Source organism: Equus asinus, chromosome 6, assembly GCF_041296235.1.
Source record: "Equus asinus isolate D_3611 breed Donkey chromosome 6, EquAss-T2T_v2, whole genome shotgun sequence".
Taxonomy (NCBI): domain Eukaryota; kingdom Metazoa; phylum Chordata; class Mammalia; order Perissodactyla; family Equidae; genus Equus; species Equus asinus.
Genome location: NC_091795.1, coordinates 55,163,096 through 55,184,319, shown reverse-complemented (window position 1 = coordinate 55,184,319; position 21,224 = coordinate 55,163,096). Strand labels below are relative to the sequence as shown.

The window sequence follows — 21,224 nt, the reverse complement described above, 5'->3', positions numbered from 1 at the left end:
ACTTCTAGGACCGCAAACCAAAAAAATCGTTATGGAGTATAAATTATTGAGAATAGCACCAGGCCAACAGTTAGTGCCTTAATAGGTGTTAACATATAGTAGGAAAACTGTTATGACTAAGATAATGTCCTCAAGAAGTCCCCTACCTTCTGAGGAGACCCACGTCTAAATGGACTACAGCCCTTAGCCACATGTGAAGGAGAGGATGGTCGCTGTTCTGGTCCAGATTTCTGTCTGATTTCCCTCTGCGTGTCAAAAGATGGTCTCATCTTCGCTGGGATGTTGTTTCGTACGTCAGGGCCCTTGTTTCTATTTGCTGGCAATTTTATTCTTTCCTAGTGTGACTGCTTGAAGTTAAGTGCAGACTCTTTACCTGTTGTATTGCCAAAGGAGCTTTATTTTCTTTCGTCACGTCCACAAAACATCTTCTGCCAGTTTTATCCTCTGTGGAAGTGGTGTCTGGATTTTCAGGGTGCTGCAACTTGCTGTCTGTCCCCGCTCATAGGGCTCTTTGTTCTTTGGACCACTGCACTGGGCCTGCCCATTTTGTATTCTGTTTCTGCTTGAGTTGTTCTTACAGTAGGATGTTTTGGGTATTTTTAATTCTATTCCTTTTGTTAGAGTAATTTCCTTTGTGAAGGTGGAGATATGGATAGCTTTACACTCAGACCACTTGAGGGCTGAAGCTTAGAGAGTTTCCTTGAAAATCATCACAGGCTCCAAATCATGTGGGCAACTTGTCCTCATATGAAAAATCTGCTACGGAGTTGTCACCAGAAATTTTGCTTTTCAGTTTTCCAGCATAGATCTCTTTCTTTAAATCAGAGTTTCTCACCTTGAGCACTGTTGATGTTTTGGGCAGAATCATTCGTCATTGTGGGGGCTGTCCTGTGCAGTGTCAGCAGCCTTGGCCTCCACCTGCTAAATGCCAATGGAAACCGGATAGTTTTGACAGCTAAAAATGTCTGCAGACATTTTTGACAAGTTCCCCCTGGAGGGCCAACTCACCCCGGGTTGAGAAGTATTGCTTTAAATAATAAACATGTGAAAGTAGATTGACAAACAAGTTATAAAATAGGTTGACAAGCAAAGCAAAAACATTCATGATAATGACAGCCAATACTTATAGATAGAGCATGTAATGTGAGCCTGGCACTGTTTTAAGAGCTCTTTTCATATAAGTACCCAAACCCAAAGAGTAAAGTCCCATTGGACATTATTACCCACGTTTTATAGGTGAGGAAACTGAGGCACAGAGAGGTCATATGGCTGCTAAGCATCAGATCAAGAATCTGAACGTAGATGAGGTGACCCTAGAGTTAATGATTTGGCCTTACTCTGCTTCTCTTTCAAAAACTTTGTTGGAATAGATACCTACCTGGCATAGCATGGGATATTACCTCAGGTGGGTGCTTAGTAAATATTTGTTAAATAAATAAATGAATGAATATCTATAAATAAAAGAAATTATTTGATATTTTAAATCAGTATTGAATAGATTCTTAATTTAAATTTAAAACTGCCCTTTTCTTTGAATGTAATCAACTCACTATTATCTATTAGAGCAAAGCTGAGGGTCTCTTGGCATTTCTAAGCCCATTCACAGGCATCTTCTGGAAAACGTCTATCAAAGTTAACTTTAAAATCTCTTCTAATCTGAGCTTCTGTTTGTATACTAGTTTACCTTTGCAGTATGTCAGAATGAAGACTGGTCAAACTGAACAAAATATTATTATCTTGATGAGATTAAGCAAAGGATCTGCTCTTGCCCTGTAATAAGGGAAGAGAGAATTCATCCTCCCTTCTAAACTAGGTATGTGTTCTAATAAGGTATCATGCACCGTATGATGGTTTGACCTAGCCTGAGGACTTAGAAAAAATTAAACATCTTTAACTAACAGGAAACCACTTTAGCCGATCAATCTTCAGACTTCCGTATTTGGCTTCCTATAATAGGTAAGAGGGCTGGGCTCTAAAGTTTGTGACAAATGCCTTACATCTGACTAATATCTAAATGGGAAGCTATATTTTGCATGACAAAATATAGCAACATGATATTCTATTATTCTTTTAGAAGATTTTTTTTTTAAATGTATACTTCTGTAAGGCAAAAGAATGGAAACTTCCAGAGTGTTAATTAAAATAATTGTACTAAAATAGCAATAAATAAAATATAACCACAAAATAGCAGGAAGACAACTTAATCACAATAGTTTCATCTTGCCGGTTCTCTTAAAACTCATATTATGAATTATAATAATTTTACTCAGTGAGACCATGAGTAGTATATTTTCTTTTTGTTTAGATGATCTTTTAAAAATTTGAATGGCTTCATTTTTTCCCCTTAATTTTGAAGGAGAAGTCAATTATTTTAAGGACAACACTAGAAAATGTCCCAAAGCTCAATTTTTATGGAAGAAGGTCTTCCAGATGTCATATGAGGTGGCATAGAAATACCACTGTATTTTTATCTTCTTTGATATGAAGGCATGCTTTTGTTTCCTGATCTAGGGCATTTGCTTACAGCATTAGGATTCATGATTTCTATAATGAGTACTTACCACATAGTCACATAGTAAGTAATCTGTAATTTATCTCCTACACAGTCTTGATGCAGAACATTACTATTAACATTGAGGGTGGACCATCCTGATATCTAAAATAATTTGCAAATTACTCTCTGTACCATTATATAAAATGGCCTACGAGTACAGATTTCTATTGGAATGGTAGGGTCATTCAGGCATTCTTTTTTTATAAATTTGGAATTTTGAAAAACTGCAGAAAACAAAACTAAGCAAAACAGAATTCCTCAGAAAATAGAAGCTGACTTTCTTAAGGTTATTTGGAATTATTCTCCCAGTTGACAGCCAGAATCTGGGTTCCCCCATTTTGAGTTCCGAAGTTGCCAGAAACAACTCCAACCACTGAGTTACTGAAGGCTTGTTATATTTTATGAAGCTCTCTTTATCAAGTAGCATGATTGACAGTTGTAGAGCTAGCCAAGAGCTAAGCTTTCATTAGTGTATAAATACCATTCATATATAGTTTACTTGAAGGTCAAAAATGATAGCTGATCCAGAACACATTTTTCCATGACTTGAATTAAAAAAAGAAGTTGCTGGCATGAGTAGAAAGTCAATAATCTTGATTCTAGAAGATCACCTTTTCTTTTAAAATGGTTATATTATCAAGTAGTTTATTCTTCCTCAAAAATCTGGCTCACGTTTATTGTCCCCTCTAATGAGATTTTACGCTATACAATCTATATTTAATATGTTTAAAAAGAACCTTTTACAAGATGCTTAAAGGCATAGCTATTATTTTGTGTCCTATCTACTTCCTGAAAATGGGAAAATATTGTGCATTCTTTACATTCTAGCTAAATGATTTAGCTACTGTTTCCAGCAGGCTTCTAAATGGTTATGGATTTGATCTTAGATTTCATGGGTATGATAATAAACTTTGTTAAAGTGGAGAGGCATTGGGATCGAACCTCACTACACATTAAGGAAGAATGAAAGTAGGAATTCCTGTATGGTTTACTCACTTGTTGAATCCAAAAAACGTAAGATCTGAAAGATATGTAAATCATGGAGAGAACCAAATCTGGAAGATAGAACTCATTTGTAAAAAATTTGCATTACTTGTCAATGATCATCTCAGAAATGGAGCTATCCAGATTGAGGTGAGAGGTGAATTTTAAGCCATCAGTTGTTTTACCAATTATTGGGCATACTTTTTTTGATTATAAAAATAAATTAGACACTGACTTATGAAATGATTATTAAAGTCAAATCAGTGTTGCTATGATGAAATGATCATTATGGTCCAAGTGGAAATACGTAATTTTCTCTGTTATGTGTGAGGAATATGTGTGACTTATTTATTTGATAGGTGACTGGTACTGAGTTCATAGATTCAGAAGAGAGTTTTGTGGGTACCAACTGCTAGTCATCATTGCTCTTCTTTTTTACTTCACTTAAGACCATGGTACATTTTCTTTATTGTTCAGCCTCCCAAAGTCAGAGAATAGTGACAATAAGACTGTGCTATTCACAATAGAGCACATACTTCTAGGAAAACAGATCAATGAGAACTAGAAAATTTTCTCATTTTTTAATCTCCTAAAATTTACATAAACATTTACACACTGGAATTTTTGGGCTATTTTGTGAACTTTCTATATTTACAATTTTCTTTTTATTCCTTAGGACATAGCGTTGTTAGATAAAGGTCTTAGTGAAAGTTGGCAGGGAGAAGAGATTATGTTCAAATAAGTTTATTTTGCTTCCAATCATTTTAATATAATTACACAGTTTGGTCATGGAAAAAACAAATTTAGGGAAAAAATTTTTTTGTATTTTCTTTTTATTCCTGTTATGTGATATCTCTAGTTCCAAACAATACAGAAATTTGAGAATTAACCTATTAATAGAAATTTTGATAATTATGTCTATGTCTCATGTAAAATAGTTATTTTAATGCAATAGTGACCTCTTAGTTCATTATATACTCTTTAATGTGCAGACATTTTGCTGAGAATTTGATGCAGTGTAAGTTTTTCTGAGTATTATTGAATATAATCTACCCAACCTGTTTCCTAACAAAAGGGCATAGTGCTTCCAGTTGCATTTCAAATAATTTTGTTAAGTTCTGAAGGTACAGTTTTAAATACTTCGAAGACTTCTGATAATTCTCACAAATAAAACCAACAAAATAAAGTTGTTTTAATAGCTTCTGTTTTTTCTGGAATTTTGGCAGTACTGTCTACCCCTTTTAGATAGCTTGAGAATTAGTTACATCTTTGTCAAAAACTCTAAAAAATCGATCTTAGCTCTAATATACAGAACTTCAGTTTGTTTTTATTTTAATTTTTTCCCTAGTTAGAGGTGCATGTTATAGCTTGCCATTGTGGTCATTGTGGTTCATTTCACTAAGCTTCTTGTTCTATCTGCTTTCTTGAGACTTGGGAAACAGTATTTTTCTGAGTGATTGTACTATATTGTTCCAAATATAAGGCCACCCAGAATAGAAGGCAACCTCCAACTAGAAACAGCTCAAATATGGAGAAAGGCTGGGGGCCCAGAGCCCGACGGGTCTTGCAGTGGTGGCAAGGGTGCCGAGGAATAGGACGATGCCTGCCCACTCTCCCGGTGAGTGAAGATGAGTCAGCTGCTGCATTTGTCTTGTGCATAACCAGATGACTTCTGTTGCTAGAGGAAAAGTTATACTTGGGGGGTAGAGAGCAAGTCTGTACACATGAAAGAAATTTGCTCTGTATCTAAATCTGGGGAGGGAAGATGGGAGTAGAATCTCTCATCTCCTTAACAGTCATCTTCGGTGTTTCTTTCCTGAACCTGAGGGGTGAAAATTGAGTAACCCCAAACATTGGAGAAGCACAAAGGTACCCTGCACCTTTCATAGAAAGGAGTTTAAAAAGAATAGAAGCCTTGAAAATGGATTGTTAGACACCATCAAATGTCTCTAGACCAGCCCAGAAATATTTCTTGCCCTTTCAAATTGCCTGCTGCCCCAAGAGGTGTTACGTGCACCATGTGACCATGTGGAGCTTGAAAACAAGCCACCCTGAAGCTGGGAATCACATTTCCACTTTTATTAAGATTTCCCTTTTTTTAAAATTCCCTGTCTCCTGAGCCAGCCAAGTTACAGTTTAAATAAATGGGCTTAATCTTATTCAAATAAACTCCAAGGGACTGTTTAAAATCATTGTTGTACTGCTATTTCACTCAGTAGCATATTTTAAAAAAATACTTTAGTGAAAATGTATTAGTCAACTGAGAGTATATATTGATTGAACATAGATAATTCTCTAAATATTCTGACTCGACTAAGCACATAGAAATCTAACCTTTTATTTTATAGTAACTATAAATTAGATGTGATAGAATGTGGTGCTTGATTTTGTTCTAATGTAGAAAACTGTTTAGCACCTGTTGGTGTAAAACTTTACCAGGCATTTGGTTACCTTTGTGACTTCACAAAAACCACATGAAAAGGAAACTTGGTCTTTCTGGTGATTACTAGTCCATGGCTTGCAAAATAAATTTGTAGTAGAATTTTAATCCCTGAATGATGTTTTTCCCCTCTGTGTAGTTCCTATTGTAGCCTTTTATTATTATTGTTGTTGTTGTTGTTGTTGTTGTTATTATTATTATTATTATTTTAAGGAAACTTCTTTAATAAGAGTGTTTTTTTTCTGAATAGATAAGAGTAGAATAGGACTCTCCTCAAGTTTAAACAGTGCTCAGTTTCCCAGAGGACTTGGTTTAGGAAAGCAACTTATCATTGATTTTAGAAATTCTTTTAAACCAAAATGCCCTGAAAGCTGGAGGCCCCATGTCCAAGCAAAAGCAGGCTGGCAGTGATATGCCTACCATTTTGCTGGGTCTGGGAAAGGAACATTTGAAACAGAGGGGCTGGGCAGAAAAGGGTTTGAAAGGAAGCACCGGAAGGAGGGTAGTGAAGAGGGAAGGAGGATTGCCTGCCAAGTTAGATTGCTGGTCAGAGGGAAAACGGCCGTGCGATGGTGGGTCCCAAGAAGTGACGTGAATTCTGTGTAACCTCAGAAGCCTTTTCAAGAGAGTTCAAATGGGTGGTGCCAGTAGGGAAAGAGAACAGTAGAGGAGCAGAGCTATTCAGGGAAGAAGAGCTTCCTTTATAACTCCTTCGTTTTGGAAACACTTGCTCTCCACAGAGGAAGAGGAGTCCAAAATTTGGTGCTTGGGTTGGGGGAATGGGTGTTAACCATCTTTAAACTTCAAACAGTTTCCCTTCTATTATTTGTGTCGGGTATTATTATGTCTGATTTGATCTGAATTACAAGTACAGGAGGACAAATCTTATAAATATTTTTTCCCAGAGAGGGTTGGGGCTAATATAGTTGGCTGTCCTGTGTTATCATCAGCTATTAATGTAATCATTAGTAGCAACGGAGGACAGAAGCTGGAGAGGTCACCTAAATGTCATAATCCACGGCTTCCTCTCCCTGATGGCTAGTGAAGGTAGAGGCAGGACCTGATTTGATTGCATAACTCTTTGAGTATGGACGATAACATGACCTCAGTTGGCTTGTGAGGTGACAAGGATAGCCTTCCAGGACCTAGGAAGAAATGGCAGTAACAAGGGAAGAGAGAAGATATTCCAAGTTGCATAAATAATAATATCTGTAAAAACCAATGGGAATTGTCAATTTCTGTACAAATAGTATGGTTTGCATAAAACCCATACCTATAACAGTTGCTGTGCTCAGCTCCTCCCGCCTATCCCTAAAATGCACACCCTAGAAACTCTCCTGTAGATGCTGGATAATAAATGTCCCAGACTGCAGTTTTTTCTTCTTTTTGTGAATCCACACATGATGCACCTTCAGTAGCTCCTTCTCGGGATTAGATTCATAGGATCAAGTGAAATAGAGCAGTTATTAATCTATTAGGCCTGAAAAAAATTAGATTTGTTGATGAACAGAAATTAAAATCTCTCAGGCTCTCTGTAATGATCTCCATAAAAACAGGTTTGGAAAATTCCTGTTAGACTGTTTTCTCTAGGAGGGTGGATAACTACTGCTCTTCTTCTTTCCTGATCCATTAGTCTTTCCCCAAGCAACCCCTAGAAAAAGTGCAGTTTTTGCTTTTTCCCCCAGTTCCTGTATGAGTGACTATGACTCACTCATAGTCAAATTAATCATGCCCAGGTTCTGATTTCTCAGCAATTAATTTGAAGAGTCATTAAGCTACAAATACGTAATTTGTGTTCTATTTTGTTTTTCATATTTAAAAAGACCAGAAAATAAGAGAATTCTTTCTTAAAGAAAGTGTTGAATTTAGTTAAATCTCTTTGGAAAATGCTCCGCTATAGGGCTTTCCCTCAAAGAAGGGTTTTATAAGAGACACAGTTTCTCCAATGCAAGAATGTGATGTGTCTGCATTTTCTGAGACATATGGAATATGGCATTTGTCTTGCTGAGTGAGCATGTTTAACTCCACTGTGGAGTAACTCACAAATTCCCTACTCTTGATTATCTTTAAGTTTCAAAAGTCATTCTTGAAATGCTCTTAATGGGCATTCCTTAGGGGGCATTGCTCTCTGTGGTAAATCAGAAATGACATCTGGACATGTGTAGGGATGGCTCTTGGTTAAGTTTTCTTGCTGGTCAAGCAGCAAGTGTATTTCAATTAACAGGTGGACAGCATCTTAGGACAGGCTAGAAAAAAATTAACACAGTGGCTAATTCTTATTTGGCAGTGAAATTGAATATTGAATGACATCTATGCAGTTATAAACGACTTTTGTTTTAATAACAAAGTTGTTGATTTTCTACTAAGGGTTCTTTTAGGTTGTCATCAGGGGCTGATGGGAGTAACAGTTCACCCAACTCTCCAGCTAGCTTCAGTGGACATGCCACACCTTCTCAGCAGCCTGAACCTGTGGTACATTCTCTTAAGGTAACCAACTGTGTACAACCGTTTATCCAGAACTTCAGTTGTGTTGTGGCTTGTTCGCTGTAGTCTGGTAGTCCTCACAGTCTTGTTTTAACCACAGATACTTTATTTTTTGACCCCTTTTGCTATAACTTTTTTATCTTAATTTTTGAAGTATGATTTTAATTTTTTTTAAACTAACAGTGGGTTTGAGTACTTATGGTTGAATCTCTAGTTTTACCATTTTGTTTTGAGTAATGTGATTCATATCTATCTGCATCAAAGTTCAAGTCTGATGTGCATGTATACACATGTGTGTAAAATATTGTTATAGGTATTTTATGTGCACTGTTTGTAGCAGGGATGTCTTCAAATATAGGGAATTAATAGTTGGCCAAAATAAGGAAGGATACCATATTTTTTTTATGCAATTGAAGGTACATTGTGCAACTTACTAAAAGAAAGTATTGAAATAAACAAAAACCTACTCTATCCTCCACTAAATAGAAATTCAAACTCTAGTTAATGCTCCTTTCTCTAAAGTATTAGAAAATAGATATATGGTCTTATTCATAAGGCTATTTTATTTTTGGCTTTTACTTCAGATTGTGCAATGACTTCAAAAAAGATTTGGCTGAAATTTATCATTTATTTTTCTTTACCAATAATGAGCTTTCCAATAAGTAAAATTAATAAATAAGCACCATAGGTAAAATTAATAATAAATAAGCAATATAAATGTTTACCCATCTAAGAGAAGAAACTGATGTAGGCAATAAAAATCATCTTAAAAATTAAGACAGTTCCTTAAAGTTTCATCAATTCCAAAGTATGAAACACTGTCCTTTAAATTATGTGTAATTCCTAACACATAGCCGTGATCAAACCTTGCTGAGCCAAAGAGTAGGTCAAGCGCTTCAGTCTTGTACTTGCCACGTGAGTTTCACAACTTTTCTAAAATTGTTTTGGTTTCAGAATGATTTATCAACAGCCTGAAGATTCACTCTTGTGGAGTGGGCCCCACTTTCCTTGGCATGCATAAAGCAATGAAGTAGATGGGAACTTCAAAATATTTATTTGATTTGGGATGATTAGATTTTAGCAGAAGATTTAGCTCCCTCATTATATTTTGCTGTAATTTAGACGAAATGAGTTTGCTTCTCCCAAGCATATACTGATTTTAGAGAGAAGGTAGCAGAACCATGCTGATGGCTGATGGCAACGCACTTGGCATTTCCTGTGTTGGCTGAGATAACGCACAAAATGAGCAACCTAGATGAATTTGTGAGAAGGCACACCAGAATGAGGGGTGCTGCCCTGCGTCTGGTAGTTGCTGATTTATCCAATGACAACCATCTTGCTCTCTCTAACAGCATTTGGGATGTGGTTTAGCATGAACAGCCTGTTAAACATGCTGTTACTTTAGCATAAACCAGGCGCTAGCTATCTGAAAAATGTTTTAGCAATGAAAAATGGACCAGAGAGTGACTTCACTCCTGTAGTATTAGTGTCTGCACATACTCCAAAAGCCACACGTTACCCTACTTTTCAAATTGAAGGTTGTTACGTCCTGTTGCTTATTAAATGGGAAGTACAGTTTGAATCAGATCAGCATAGTGGGTCACGTTGCAGTCTTTCCCAAATTTCTCAGTGCAGCTGTGTTAGTATGGCCTAAGAGGAAAGGGAGGGCAGGGAAGAGCTCTTCAATTTTCTCTGGATTCATTTTCTAATTTTCATATAAAATTTTATCTCGAGAGAGGAAGATATTATGTTATAATCAGAGCATGTAAGTGTCCTTGCTTGGCAGAATGGATAATACTGAGCAACTGAAGTGTCTTTATTGGATAACTGGAGGCTCTTGAATATAGGATGTCTTTGCTTCCATTAGTTAACTGTGTCGTGAAACAGAAATATGTGCAAACATAGCCTATGGGAAATGCATCTTAAGAATGTGACAACATAAAAGAGAGATGTAGCCGCTCAACATATTTTGTTTTTGAAAGTCACCAATCTAGAGCTGATTTGTATCCTAAGATTTTTCTGCTCTGAAAGGAATAATTAGAACAATGGCTCAGTTTCTCATCTATGGATTTCACAAAAAAAATCTCTATGCTTTCATAAACTCTATGGTCATGGTTGGGGGAAGTGTTGTAAATCAGTGTCAGAAATTAGCCCACTTGCAATAATGCCACATTTTTCTTGCTTTAAAATTCCTAACTATTAATTGGAGCACCACTTCATTTAGTAGAAATTAACTGATTTGAAGTACCCTTTTCTAAGCTGCATTATGAGTTGAACTTGTAGGCAATGAGCTTGTTCCAGGAGTTCTTTAAGTTTTCTGTGAATATTCACGGAGCGTAGTCAATGCTGTCGTCTAAGTGTATAAAGATTGTAAACTACTCTAACTGAATTGAGTGCCAGGTGAGCCTTTCATTTACTACTGTCGTATTCTACTTTAAAGAAGTGGTATCTATATAATAATAATGGCTAGAAGTTTTGAGTTAACAAGAGAGTAGTTTGTGAATTAGATTATTACAGGATTGATCTCTAGTAAATATCAACGTAGTCTCAGAATCTGTGAACTTGACATGAAGGTCCCACTGCATGCTTAAGTAATTTATTTTGGTTCAACTACTTCTTGGTACAAATTCTCAGGTGACAGCTTTAGACATGGCCATCAACATTGACCATGATGACAACAGAACCAAGGAGTTGAGTAGGGTCACAGTTCAGTGTGAACTCTGCAGGAGCTTTTAGGAAAAGCATCAGTTATTTTGTGCTAATTAATGTTGGTTTATAAACTGATAGAAAAATAACAAACAGCACTCAAAGCCAAAATTTTGTCCCTCTTTTACCATAGAAAGTATTGACATGTAAACTCTACAGACAGTTTTAAAGAAATATTGTTTTCAATCCATTTAGGGATAATGTAGAGAAGTGCAATCATAAGCCTCTAAAATTGTTTAAAAGCATCTCATCCCCAGACACTTTGCTGTAATGAAAAATATTCAAAGTGTTGCTCAAATATTTTCTCTATAAGGAACCAGTGTTTCTCTTTGCTACTATCAAAAAGCTGTCTCTCTAGTCTTTTCCTAGGCACCGGGAACATGTCCAGGCAAGAGCTGTGACGTCACTAGTGTTAATGTTAACAAGAGTTCTTTTGTACATATTCCTGGGTTCTGACCAGTTTTACCTATCACTATCATCTTTTTTAGTTATCTTTTCTCTAGGCCATGTCTACATATCATTTGGACTGTTTGGCATATAATTAATTATATTGCCCATCTTTACAATGGAGCAAGAATTATTGACTGTCTCCAAATGGTTGACACAGGTTATCTTAATCACCAAATTAAATGTAGCTAATTATTTTAGACTTTAATGGATACAATTGACTATTAACAATGCAATAGATTGCTTTATAATGGCCATTTGAAAATCAAGCAGAATTGATTCCAGATAGGTTTCAGAACAATCAACTATTTTAAAAGATTTTGCCTTATACTAATCCACTCTGATATGCAGACACGGAGAAAACTAAAGGTTTTACAAAGTGGAGCTCCTTGATGGTTTTATTCATAACTAACAAGTTTTTTTCCATGTGAAATTTGCTTTTCTTTTTCAACAAATCCAGGTCTTGGATGTTCAGGAAACTATAGATCGTCAACAGGGTAAAGAGTATGAACATGACCTTAGTGAGACAGAAAAAGCTATAGTCAGAGAAATGTGCAATGTAAGTTTAACGTGCTTTATTGTGTATTCTGTGTTAAAGCCTCATCGTAGCTTAGTTACTGCTTTGTGAATACCTACTTTTAAAATGCTGGCCAAATGCCTTCATATTTTTGTATAAAAATAAAACCAACTCCCTTTGTTTTTATCTTGAGTATATTTTATTGCAGTTTTATTAACACAATAATCATGTTATAAAATATTCAGGTAAGCGATAATCAGACAATTCTGTATTTCACAATGAATGATGAAAGTTCTAAATAATCACTTTATTGTCTAAAATGTTACTAGTTTTGATAAAAATAAATAGGTCTTTGCCTCAAACTTTTAAGATCAGTGTTTAAAAACCTGTGATAAACAAAGAAAACAAAGCCTTCTTCGGATTTCTTTCTAACTGTACTTGGCAAAAAAGTCACCATCTTAATAGGTAATATTTGCTTAGTTCTTCATGCATATTGTATGTGTGCCTCATGCCATGCAAAGTAGTTACCTTTCAGTGTTTGACACAAACTCAGATAATACTAACAGGAGATAGATATAAACTTAAGAGATAGATACATAGAAATCTGTCTATGAAGTCAGAGAAGGAACACAGGAAACAATTCACATGCCATTTTCATGGTACATGTTCTATGTAATCATTAATGTGCTTCGGATTTTATTATTAATCTCTGACTAAATTTTAATTTTTTGAGTAATATGCATGGATGTATCATTTAATCAAGAATATAGTTAGTGAAGCTTAATAGCTAAATAGAACATTGTAAAGGAAGGCATTTGTTAAAAAGCAAAAATTCATGGTAGATTATATTAAGCACTGATTTTAATTTGCTTTATATTTGTACTTTTATCCTCATATTCTTTGTCCATTAGGATATGAGAACTGTAGAAATACCTTTAAGCTTTAGGTTATTAGGTTTTGCTCACTTATTTACCTTTAAGTTTCTTGGAATCCAGTAAATGTTACATAATAGATCCCATGGGCATTTTCTATGTGCCGGGGCAAGGGTTTTAGTCTCTCACTTGCTTATGTTGTGGCTGTTTTTCTTTTGCAACCCCTTCCCAGTTATTTTTCTTTCCTGCATATCTGTTTTTGTCTGTTTTCAAAAGGTCGTTATTTCTAGATGTCATAATTTCCTAATGCATCACTGTTCACCTTCTGTAGCTTTTCAGCCTGTCCTTAAGGTTTGCAATTTGAATATTTCCCTCAGATAAATTTAAAAGTTGAGCCACACACCTAGGAATGCCTGTTGCTTCTCTTCTGTTGGCAATAGAATGAGAAATAAAGTTCAGACATTAGGAAGTATCAAACTAGAAGGGATCATAGTGGTCATCCCCCAGTGGCTCTCCGAAGAGTAGTATGTGGAGCTCCTTCATAATTCAGGTGTATGGGTTTCCCCCTAGACCCTGGGTGATTTGGATAGGAACCCCTGGCTAAGAACCCCATACTCACATGGTGTGTTTGAGGAAACTAGGATCCCAAAGTTGTTGCTTGCTCAGATTATTCTCTAATGAACAGTGAAGTCAGGAGTATGCCCAGATCTCCTCTGGGGATCGGCTCTTTCCACTTTCCTAAGTGTGGTGAATCTGGGGACTTCCCAATGCATCTTACAGAGGTGACCATCTCCATGGCGTACAAAATGCCAGATTATTTCTTTTCTTTATTTTTTTTTTAGATGAAAGATTTCTGGACATTAGAAAATTTATTTCAAAGTCACAATAGGGACCCACTAATGGATTAGATCTTGATTCATTTTGCGTTGATCTTTTTGTTTGCCTGTATTTCAAAAAATGCCTTAAAAGGCCACATGCAGTGGTATTGTTGTTTTTCTCTATATGTTCAGAAAGAGAAAAGCTTGCCTTCTTTGTTTACCTTTATAAGTTCTCTAGGGCTTTTCTAACTGTCCACTCTTGTCTTTAATCCGCCAAATTTGAGAAAAATGCATGACAGCCTAGATCTGATTATTTGTACTCATATTTGAAAACTATTTGAAAGCCAGGAAAAAAATGTGTTGATTTAAAATATTTGTGTCACAGTTATAAATTATACGAACATTAAAAACACATAGTAAATACTGGAGAATAAAGAAAACCACAGATTGTGAGACAGTTTCATAGATAAGTAATTTCTTAGAAACTAAGATTATGAAACCTATTGGAGGAACTATGTGCCTTTATAAAAATGTCACAGAAGTATAAAGCTTTCTCATAATGTGAGATCAATATGAAGACTCGGGTAGAGCTTAAGACAATAGTTTTGCCTCAGTTTCTAATATTCCTCTTGGAGAGGAGTTGTTGATATCTGTAGAAGGAAGACTGTTATTCACAGCACCATCGTGGTGATTAGTAAGCACACAGTCCTTTTATTCTCTTCCTAAACTGCCACAGAAATCAATAAACTGCCCTCTAAGAAACAATAAATTTATCTTTTTGTAGTAATGGTTTTATCTTAGGTGTGTCTCTTTGGCTCTTGTAAATTTCCTGAGCACCGTTGAAGCACTTGACTGGTCATTTTAGCCACAATCGCAGACACCCATCTGTTCTGTCTTTTAGTTATTAACAAGTCACTACTCTGTGTCCACCTTAGTATCATCAGCTTATTTCAGAGTTCTGCCTGCTTTGAGTTGTGGTTTCAGGGTTAAGTGATTTCAGGGTTAAGGCCCATTGCATCCTATATTTGAATACTTGAGGAGTTGCATTTTTGAGTTGTAACCATCTAATGCTTTGTGTCTATCATCCTTTGAGGTCTTTGAGTCATTCTCTGCTTCTAAACCAGGCATTCACAGCATTCTGGGTAGAAGTAATTGTATATGCCATTTAAGGACTAGAAAAGGGAAGTCCATAGCATCCCTTGGCTTCCTGATTAAGTGTTTGTACCTCTTCACAGTCAATTATTAAGAAATGAGACTTTCCTAACTCCCTTGTGTACAGCTTGAGCCATCTATCGCTATTTCATTACTTTCCAAATATTTCAGGACCACAACTATAACTCCCTTCAAATGTGACGGGACATTTCTACCACATAATAGTGTCTGCTAAAACAGAGACTAATAGTTCCATTGGCTTAGAAATGAAGGTAGACAGAACCCTATATTCTTGTGTATTACTATGAATAGTATTGGGTTTCCCTGGAGTTCATGCTCTATTTAAAAGAAAAATAAAACAAAAAGAAAGAAACGCAATCTATGAATAATTAAAGAACCAACTGGTTTTGTGTTCATATTAAAGCAATGTAAATTTTTGTGGAATTTATCAATCTGAACATAATCCTTATAGTGAAACACTCTAGAAGGGTTATGACTATTATTCTGTGTATGTGTTGTGTTTTCCAGTTAATGTTAGTATATTGGCATATCGTTGGTGAATTCAGTGGTTTTATTTTACACTTATATTAGTCTTAGTCTCACCTTTTGCTATTGTTCCTCTAAAATGGCCCAATTTTTAACATATTGTAATTGTATCTATCTCAGTGTTGCTTGAATTTATTCTTATATTTTCCCCGCATTTGGATGCTTTCTGTTTTGGTAATCTTAGAGATCATACTGTTTGGTAGCTAAGACTTAAGACAATTGAGGCCCCCTCAATTGTGCCTGGGAAAACCAGGGAAATTTACTAATGGCCCTAATCTGCCAGCTTGGGTTTAAATGGCTCAAGAACAAAAGCTCCTTCTTGGTTCTTAGTGGATTAAACATTTTGGTATCCCTTGTTATGGAGGTATAATATAGGAACCGGGATGATTTTGCTCATGGCCTCTTAATTCTGGCTACATGTTAGAATCACATTGGGAGCTGTAAAAAAAATACAGATGAGCACGCCTCACCTCCACCAATGCAGTTAATCTCTGAGGGTGGGAGTTACTGTTTAAGATTAGTTCTCCAAGTGCATGCATAGTGTGCAGCCAGAGTTAAGGACCACTCATGTAACTAGATTAAGTTGGCATATGGTTCTTTAATTTTGACACTGGTTGCTAACAAGGGGTAGTAGTCCCATCTACTGACCAATTCTTGTGATTTAGAAGCTTGCATCACATTTCATTTTGTTTGTGTTTGAGCTTATTCATGTGGATATTTTGTCTGTTGTCTTTGCATTCCTCTTTGCACCTCTCATACATCCCCCATAAGAAAACCACAGATCTCTTTGTGGAAGAGGACAATAAAGGTACTTATTCTTTTTTCCTTTTATCTTTTTTAAGGTTGTATGGAGGAAACTTGGAGATGCTGCAGGTTCCTGTCCTGGAATTAGGCAACATTTGTCTGGAAACCAGTACAAAGGACCAATGTGAGAAGCACTCTCTTTCAAACATGAGATCACCACTGCCAGAGAGAGATAAAAGAAAAGAGTGGATTTCCACAAACCTGGACTCATGGAATAACATGGAGTGATTGTACATTGCACATATTTTCCCTTTAAAACCTTTAGTATAACTAAAGCTGTATTTAATGTCTCTCACTTCAATGTCTAGGACAGTCAATCTCAAGGTAGCTTTGAAGATCACCATTTTGGTACTAATATTTTCATTAGAACTAAAACGTTTTTGACTCCTCAGATCTAAGGTTGTTATTGGGAAACCTGCATGATTGGGAGAGTCTAGTGGAGCCTCAGTGGTTTTGATAGAGTTGACTCATTGCATATAACCGTGGGAGTTTTCTACCATGTTGAGTTGAAGATAAGAAGAGGTGTCTTCCAGCTTCCCAAGTTTGAGAGTTGGGCACCTATTTCTTATATTTTAGTCAATAAAATACTAGTTCCTGTTACATAATTAATTTGGATGCAAGATAAGATTAGGTTTCTGGGATTTTGTTTTGTTTTGACTTTTGAGGTGCTAAAAATACCACATAAATTCTCCTTACCAGCTAGAAGGGTAGCAAGACTTTATAGAGTGCTTATCAGAGAGTACCATTTATTTCAGCTGATCAAAATAAATATATCTTTTCTTTTAATCTTGATGTATTGTTCATGAAGACACATCCTGGGGACATATCAACCTCCATATTCATTCAGCGTATCCATTGATGTTAATATTAACAATTTCAATTAAAGAAGAAGCAAACATAATTTTTCTAAGTGTTTCCAGCTGTGAGATGTCAATTTCTACACTTTAGTTTCTAGACATGCTGTTATATTTAATAAACTTTATGTAAACTTTAAAATATTGCACTGCATTTATGAAAAAAGCTTTCTTTGCCTACAGCAGCTATCTAACGTTTTATGAAACTGACGCATGTCCATTATTGAGGCTAAAAGCTCTTGTTCAGATTGCTTGAGGTTTGAAAAAGAGGTGTGCTAGCTTTGCTTAGTTTCTTTCTTATTTTTGGTATATATATATATATATAAAATATTAGACTGTGTGTATTGGAAATGCTATGATAGGTATTTTATGTTTATCCAAATGCAATGATAGTTTCCTGTATGAATGTGCAAGAGGCCTGTGACAGAATGCTAAGTTTTTACTGTAGTTTAAGATTATAAAAGTAGGAATGCAACAATTCCCAGTTTTCAGATTTCTTCTAAATTACTAAGATTTTATTCATAGCAGATATTCTCTGTTGCTGTTATTGTCGTTTTTAAACAGGCTCATTATACAGTGTATTAATTGTCATTTAGAAGGAATGTGAAGAAATTTCATTATACTTTTTTTAAATGTTACTGTGATGAAAAGCCAGCCCTCTGTTTTCAGAAAATATTTATGAATTAATTTAGTATAGAATTATCTCTCTAATTATTGTAATTGGGTTACCATTTAAGTCTATCTTTCTTTTAAAATGTTATATATTTTTAAAATATTATTACTCTGTAAAAGAAAATTGCTTGCTCTATTTACACCTTCCCTCATAGAAAAGCTTTTATCCTTAAATTGTTGTATTCCTACACCAGAAAGACGTTGAAAACAAGTTTTTGTGCCTGCATAGAGCCTGCAGAAGCTAATACAAGGAACACTGGTCTTTTGACAAAAATACTTGTGTAAATTTTGATACTGTATTAAAACTATTTTTTTAAAGTTCTGCATAAAATTGAGTATCAAGTATATGTGTTCATCTTAGCAATGGTAATAAATTATTTAATCTCATAGTGTTTTTTCTTTTTCAAAATATTTTTCCTAAATTGAGTAGATTTCTAATGTTCACTAAATATCCTAGTGCTCCTGTATGATGATGGTAATGATACTAATACAGATGATTCATTATCTCAAATATAACACAAAGCCATGTTTTTAAATATGCTCATAATGAGGGATTTAATATTCAGAGATGCCTCAATTCACACCATTCTCTATTACAGTGTAGTTAAAAATTTAGAATGAGGGTGCCTGCCCAGTGGCATAGTGGTTAAGTTTGCATGCTTTTGTGGCCCAGGTTGAGATTCTGGGCGCAGACCTAGCACTGCTCCTCAAGCCATGCTGTGGCAGAATCCCACATAAAATAGAGGAAGATTGGCACAGATGTTGACTCAGCAACGATCTTCCTCAAGCAAAAAAGAGGAGGACTGGCAACAGATGTTAGCTCAGGGCTAGTCTTTGTCACATACACAAAAAATTTAGAATGATATTTAAGAATATTTTAAAATTAGTTTGTGTTATAAAATCTTTCACTTGTTCTTTTAATTCATATAGATTAAAATTAAACTTAATTTGATTATTATTAAAACATGAGTCGTCAGAAGGAAATATACTGGAAGGGAAATACTGAAGAAATGGAAAACTTGGCCTCATACACACATGCTCAGAGAGTACACATATTTCTTGGAAATCACTAATAAGACTGTGGAATAAGGCTTCCTATACTTAGCATTATTCTCAACTTTAAATGACATAGTAGATGGACAGCCCAGAGCCTAAATATTGATATTGTCCAATATCTTGATCAATAAAAGTGAGTGGCACCGTTCTCTTATGTGACCAATTTATTAGTTTATAGCCTCATTTTCCCTGGAACAAAGGTTAATTTACATATCTTGGAACATTTTTACCCAGCATTTGAAGCTTATAGATTAACAATCAGAATCTAAGCTTTTTAATTGAATGCCTTTTAAGCTCCTAGCACATGCTCAAGGCATCATAGAAAACTCAGATCATCTACTGTGACATATAGTAAAATGTTGACAGTCTAATGGGATGATTGTTCTTTAGTTCAATGCACTGTTAATGTCTACCACTACCATGTGAGTAAACACAGCTTTGGTTCCTGACTAATGGTGCTGACTGCTTTCAAGAAATACCTGGAATAGTATTCTCTTGGATGCCAGCAGGGGCTTCCTTTATCCTTGAGACCTAGATAAGTTTGCCTCAAACATCATGTTCACGATCTGAGGAGATGGTGAGTCTAATTACTCTGCTAATTTCCAGAGTTTTCACTCTGTGGTAAGCTTCGTGTTGTCTCATCCCTCCTCCACCTTAAGGGCAAACTGATTCTCCATTAAAAATCTTCTTAGCCATTCTTGGAAAGAATCTGCCTACTTCGAGCTGGCTTATCAAGGTAAAGTCCCAACAAGTTCATGGCACCTCTGTGAGGAATTCATATATTAACTTCTAAAAGATAAAAATTTCTCATCTCTTTATGCAATTAAAGGAGAATATTAGGTTGTAACCATATGGAAATGTAAAGTATGCTGTACTAAGTGCAGCACTGAATAAAGGCTGTTTGACTTAGACTTTGCGCTAGCAAGTTTAGCGTTTGACTCTAATTAGCTCTGTGAGTTTGAACAACTTAACCTCACTCAGCCTGTTTCCTCACATCAAACGGAGATAACATCTATCTCACTAGTTGTTGTAAGGTTCTTCATTGCCACCCTAGTTCCAAAGTTCAATGGTTTCAACAGTCCACAAGAAATATGGCAAGTCCTCCAAGACATAGGAGCCTAGGCCCATTGGCTGTGGCAATTTATACTATTAAGCTGTGGAGGGGAACCGCATCAACACTGAAGAGTCGGTCTACTACTACCTAAAGAGAGTCTAGCTGCACAGTTACTTTCAAGCTCTGTTCTTTGTACATCATCCAGCTACCACAGTCCTTGTCATGGCCAATCACAAGGTGATTGTGGGAATGCAGAAAAAAAGGGACACTGGTCTGATTCTCACATAGGAGCTATATGTTTTAAAAACGAAATTTCTACAACTATTCTGGTTTTTTGTGTCACTGTGAAACATTTGATAATAAAGACTTTCACTTCAAAATGGCCGAATGGGTACCTGCTGCAGCTTCCTCCTCTTGCCTCAAACTTTAAAAATGATTGAAAAGATGTTTCAATTCATAATCCTACCTGAACAATAGTGTACTCTACGGACAAGCAATTATGGTGAACTCTTAAAAGAAGGGAGACAGACAGTACCTGGTTGAAGAATGGGTCCGTAATTCAGTGTACATGATGGAGGGTATTGTTGAAAAAGAAGGACTGGCTGCAAGGGTGCTCCAAACAAGGCAGAGTTTGATACACACATTGTGTGGGATTCTGAGGTAACTGACAATAGCCAGGCATTTTGATTAATGCATGTAACCTCTCCCTCCTTGGGTCAAGCAGAGAAAAAGATCATTCTCCTAGGCTAGAGCAAAAAGTAAGGGTATTTGAATTGGAGACACATGGCAAAGTCTTCAAGTTTCTAACACCCACAGGAAAAGGGACCCTCTATGCCACGATCATTAGCTACGGACACAGTCTGCCTAAATTTGTCCTACCATCTCGTTTCCACTTAATTTGGAAAGACTGAAGTGTCTCCAAAACCCAGCATCCTGTCTTTTCCTTACAAGCAAGTTGTAGAATAAACACAGCAGGCTAATAAGGAAATTTCAATATTGAGATAAATATACAACCGAATATCACCCAACATTGGAGGGAAGCCACAGCTGTGTATCAGAAGCACAAAACAAAAGATACACCAAGGAAAAGAATTAAGAGGAATTCACAAGAATAGCCAGTATTCTCAGAAACATGGTAAATATGGCATTTATTAAAAAGAATTAATTTTACATCTTGGGCATAAAATGTTAGTGTAAAAAAAACTCAATACATTGGCTATGTGGCAGAAAGGACACTGCTGAGAGCAATGTGGTGAGCTTGAGG

General features: G+C 35.9%; 1 protein-coding gene across 7 annotated transcripts in view; it reads left to right on the top strand.

Moving 5' to 3' along the window:
- Positions 1-18,237, top strand: part of CCDC85A (coiled-coil domain containing 85A) — a 179,814-nt gene extending 161,577 nt beyond the window's left edge. For 2 of the 7 annotated variants that reach the window (XM_044772481.2, XM_014843034.3), the window contains one exon: positions 16,363-18,237. In XM_044772481.2, coding sequence (XP_044628416.2) covers positions 16,363-16,412 — 50 coding nt within the window. In that variant the 3' untranslated portion in view covers positions 16,413-18,237. Of the gene's footprint in view, positions 1-5,021; positions 5,157-8,345; positions 8,466-12,075; positions 12,175-16,362 lie in introns of all 7 variants that reach the window. The other 5 variants (XM_014843029.3, XM_014843030.3, XM_014843031.3 and 2 more) reach the window with 5 other exon arrangements.
- The last annotated feature ends 2,987 nt before the right edge of the window (positions 18,238-21,224 follow it).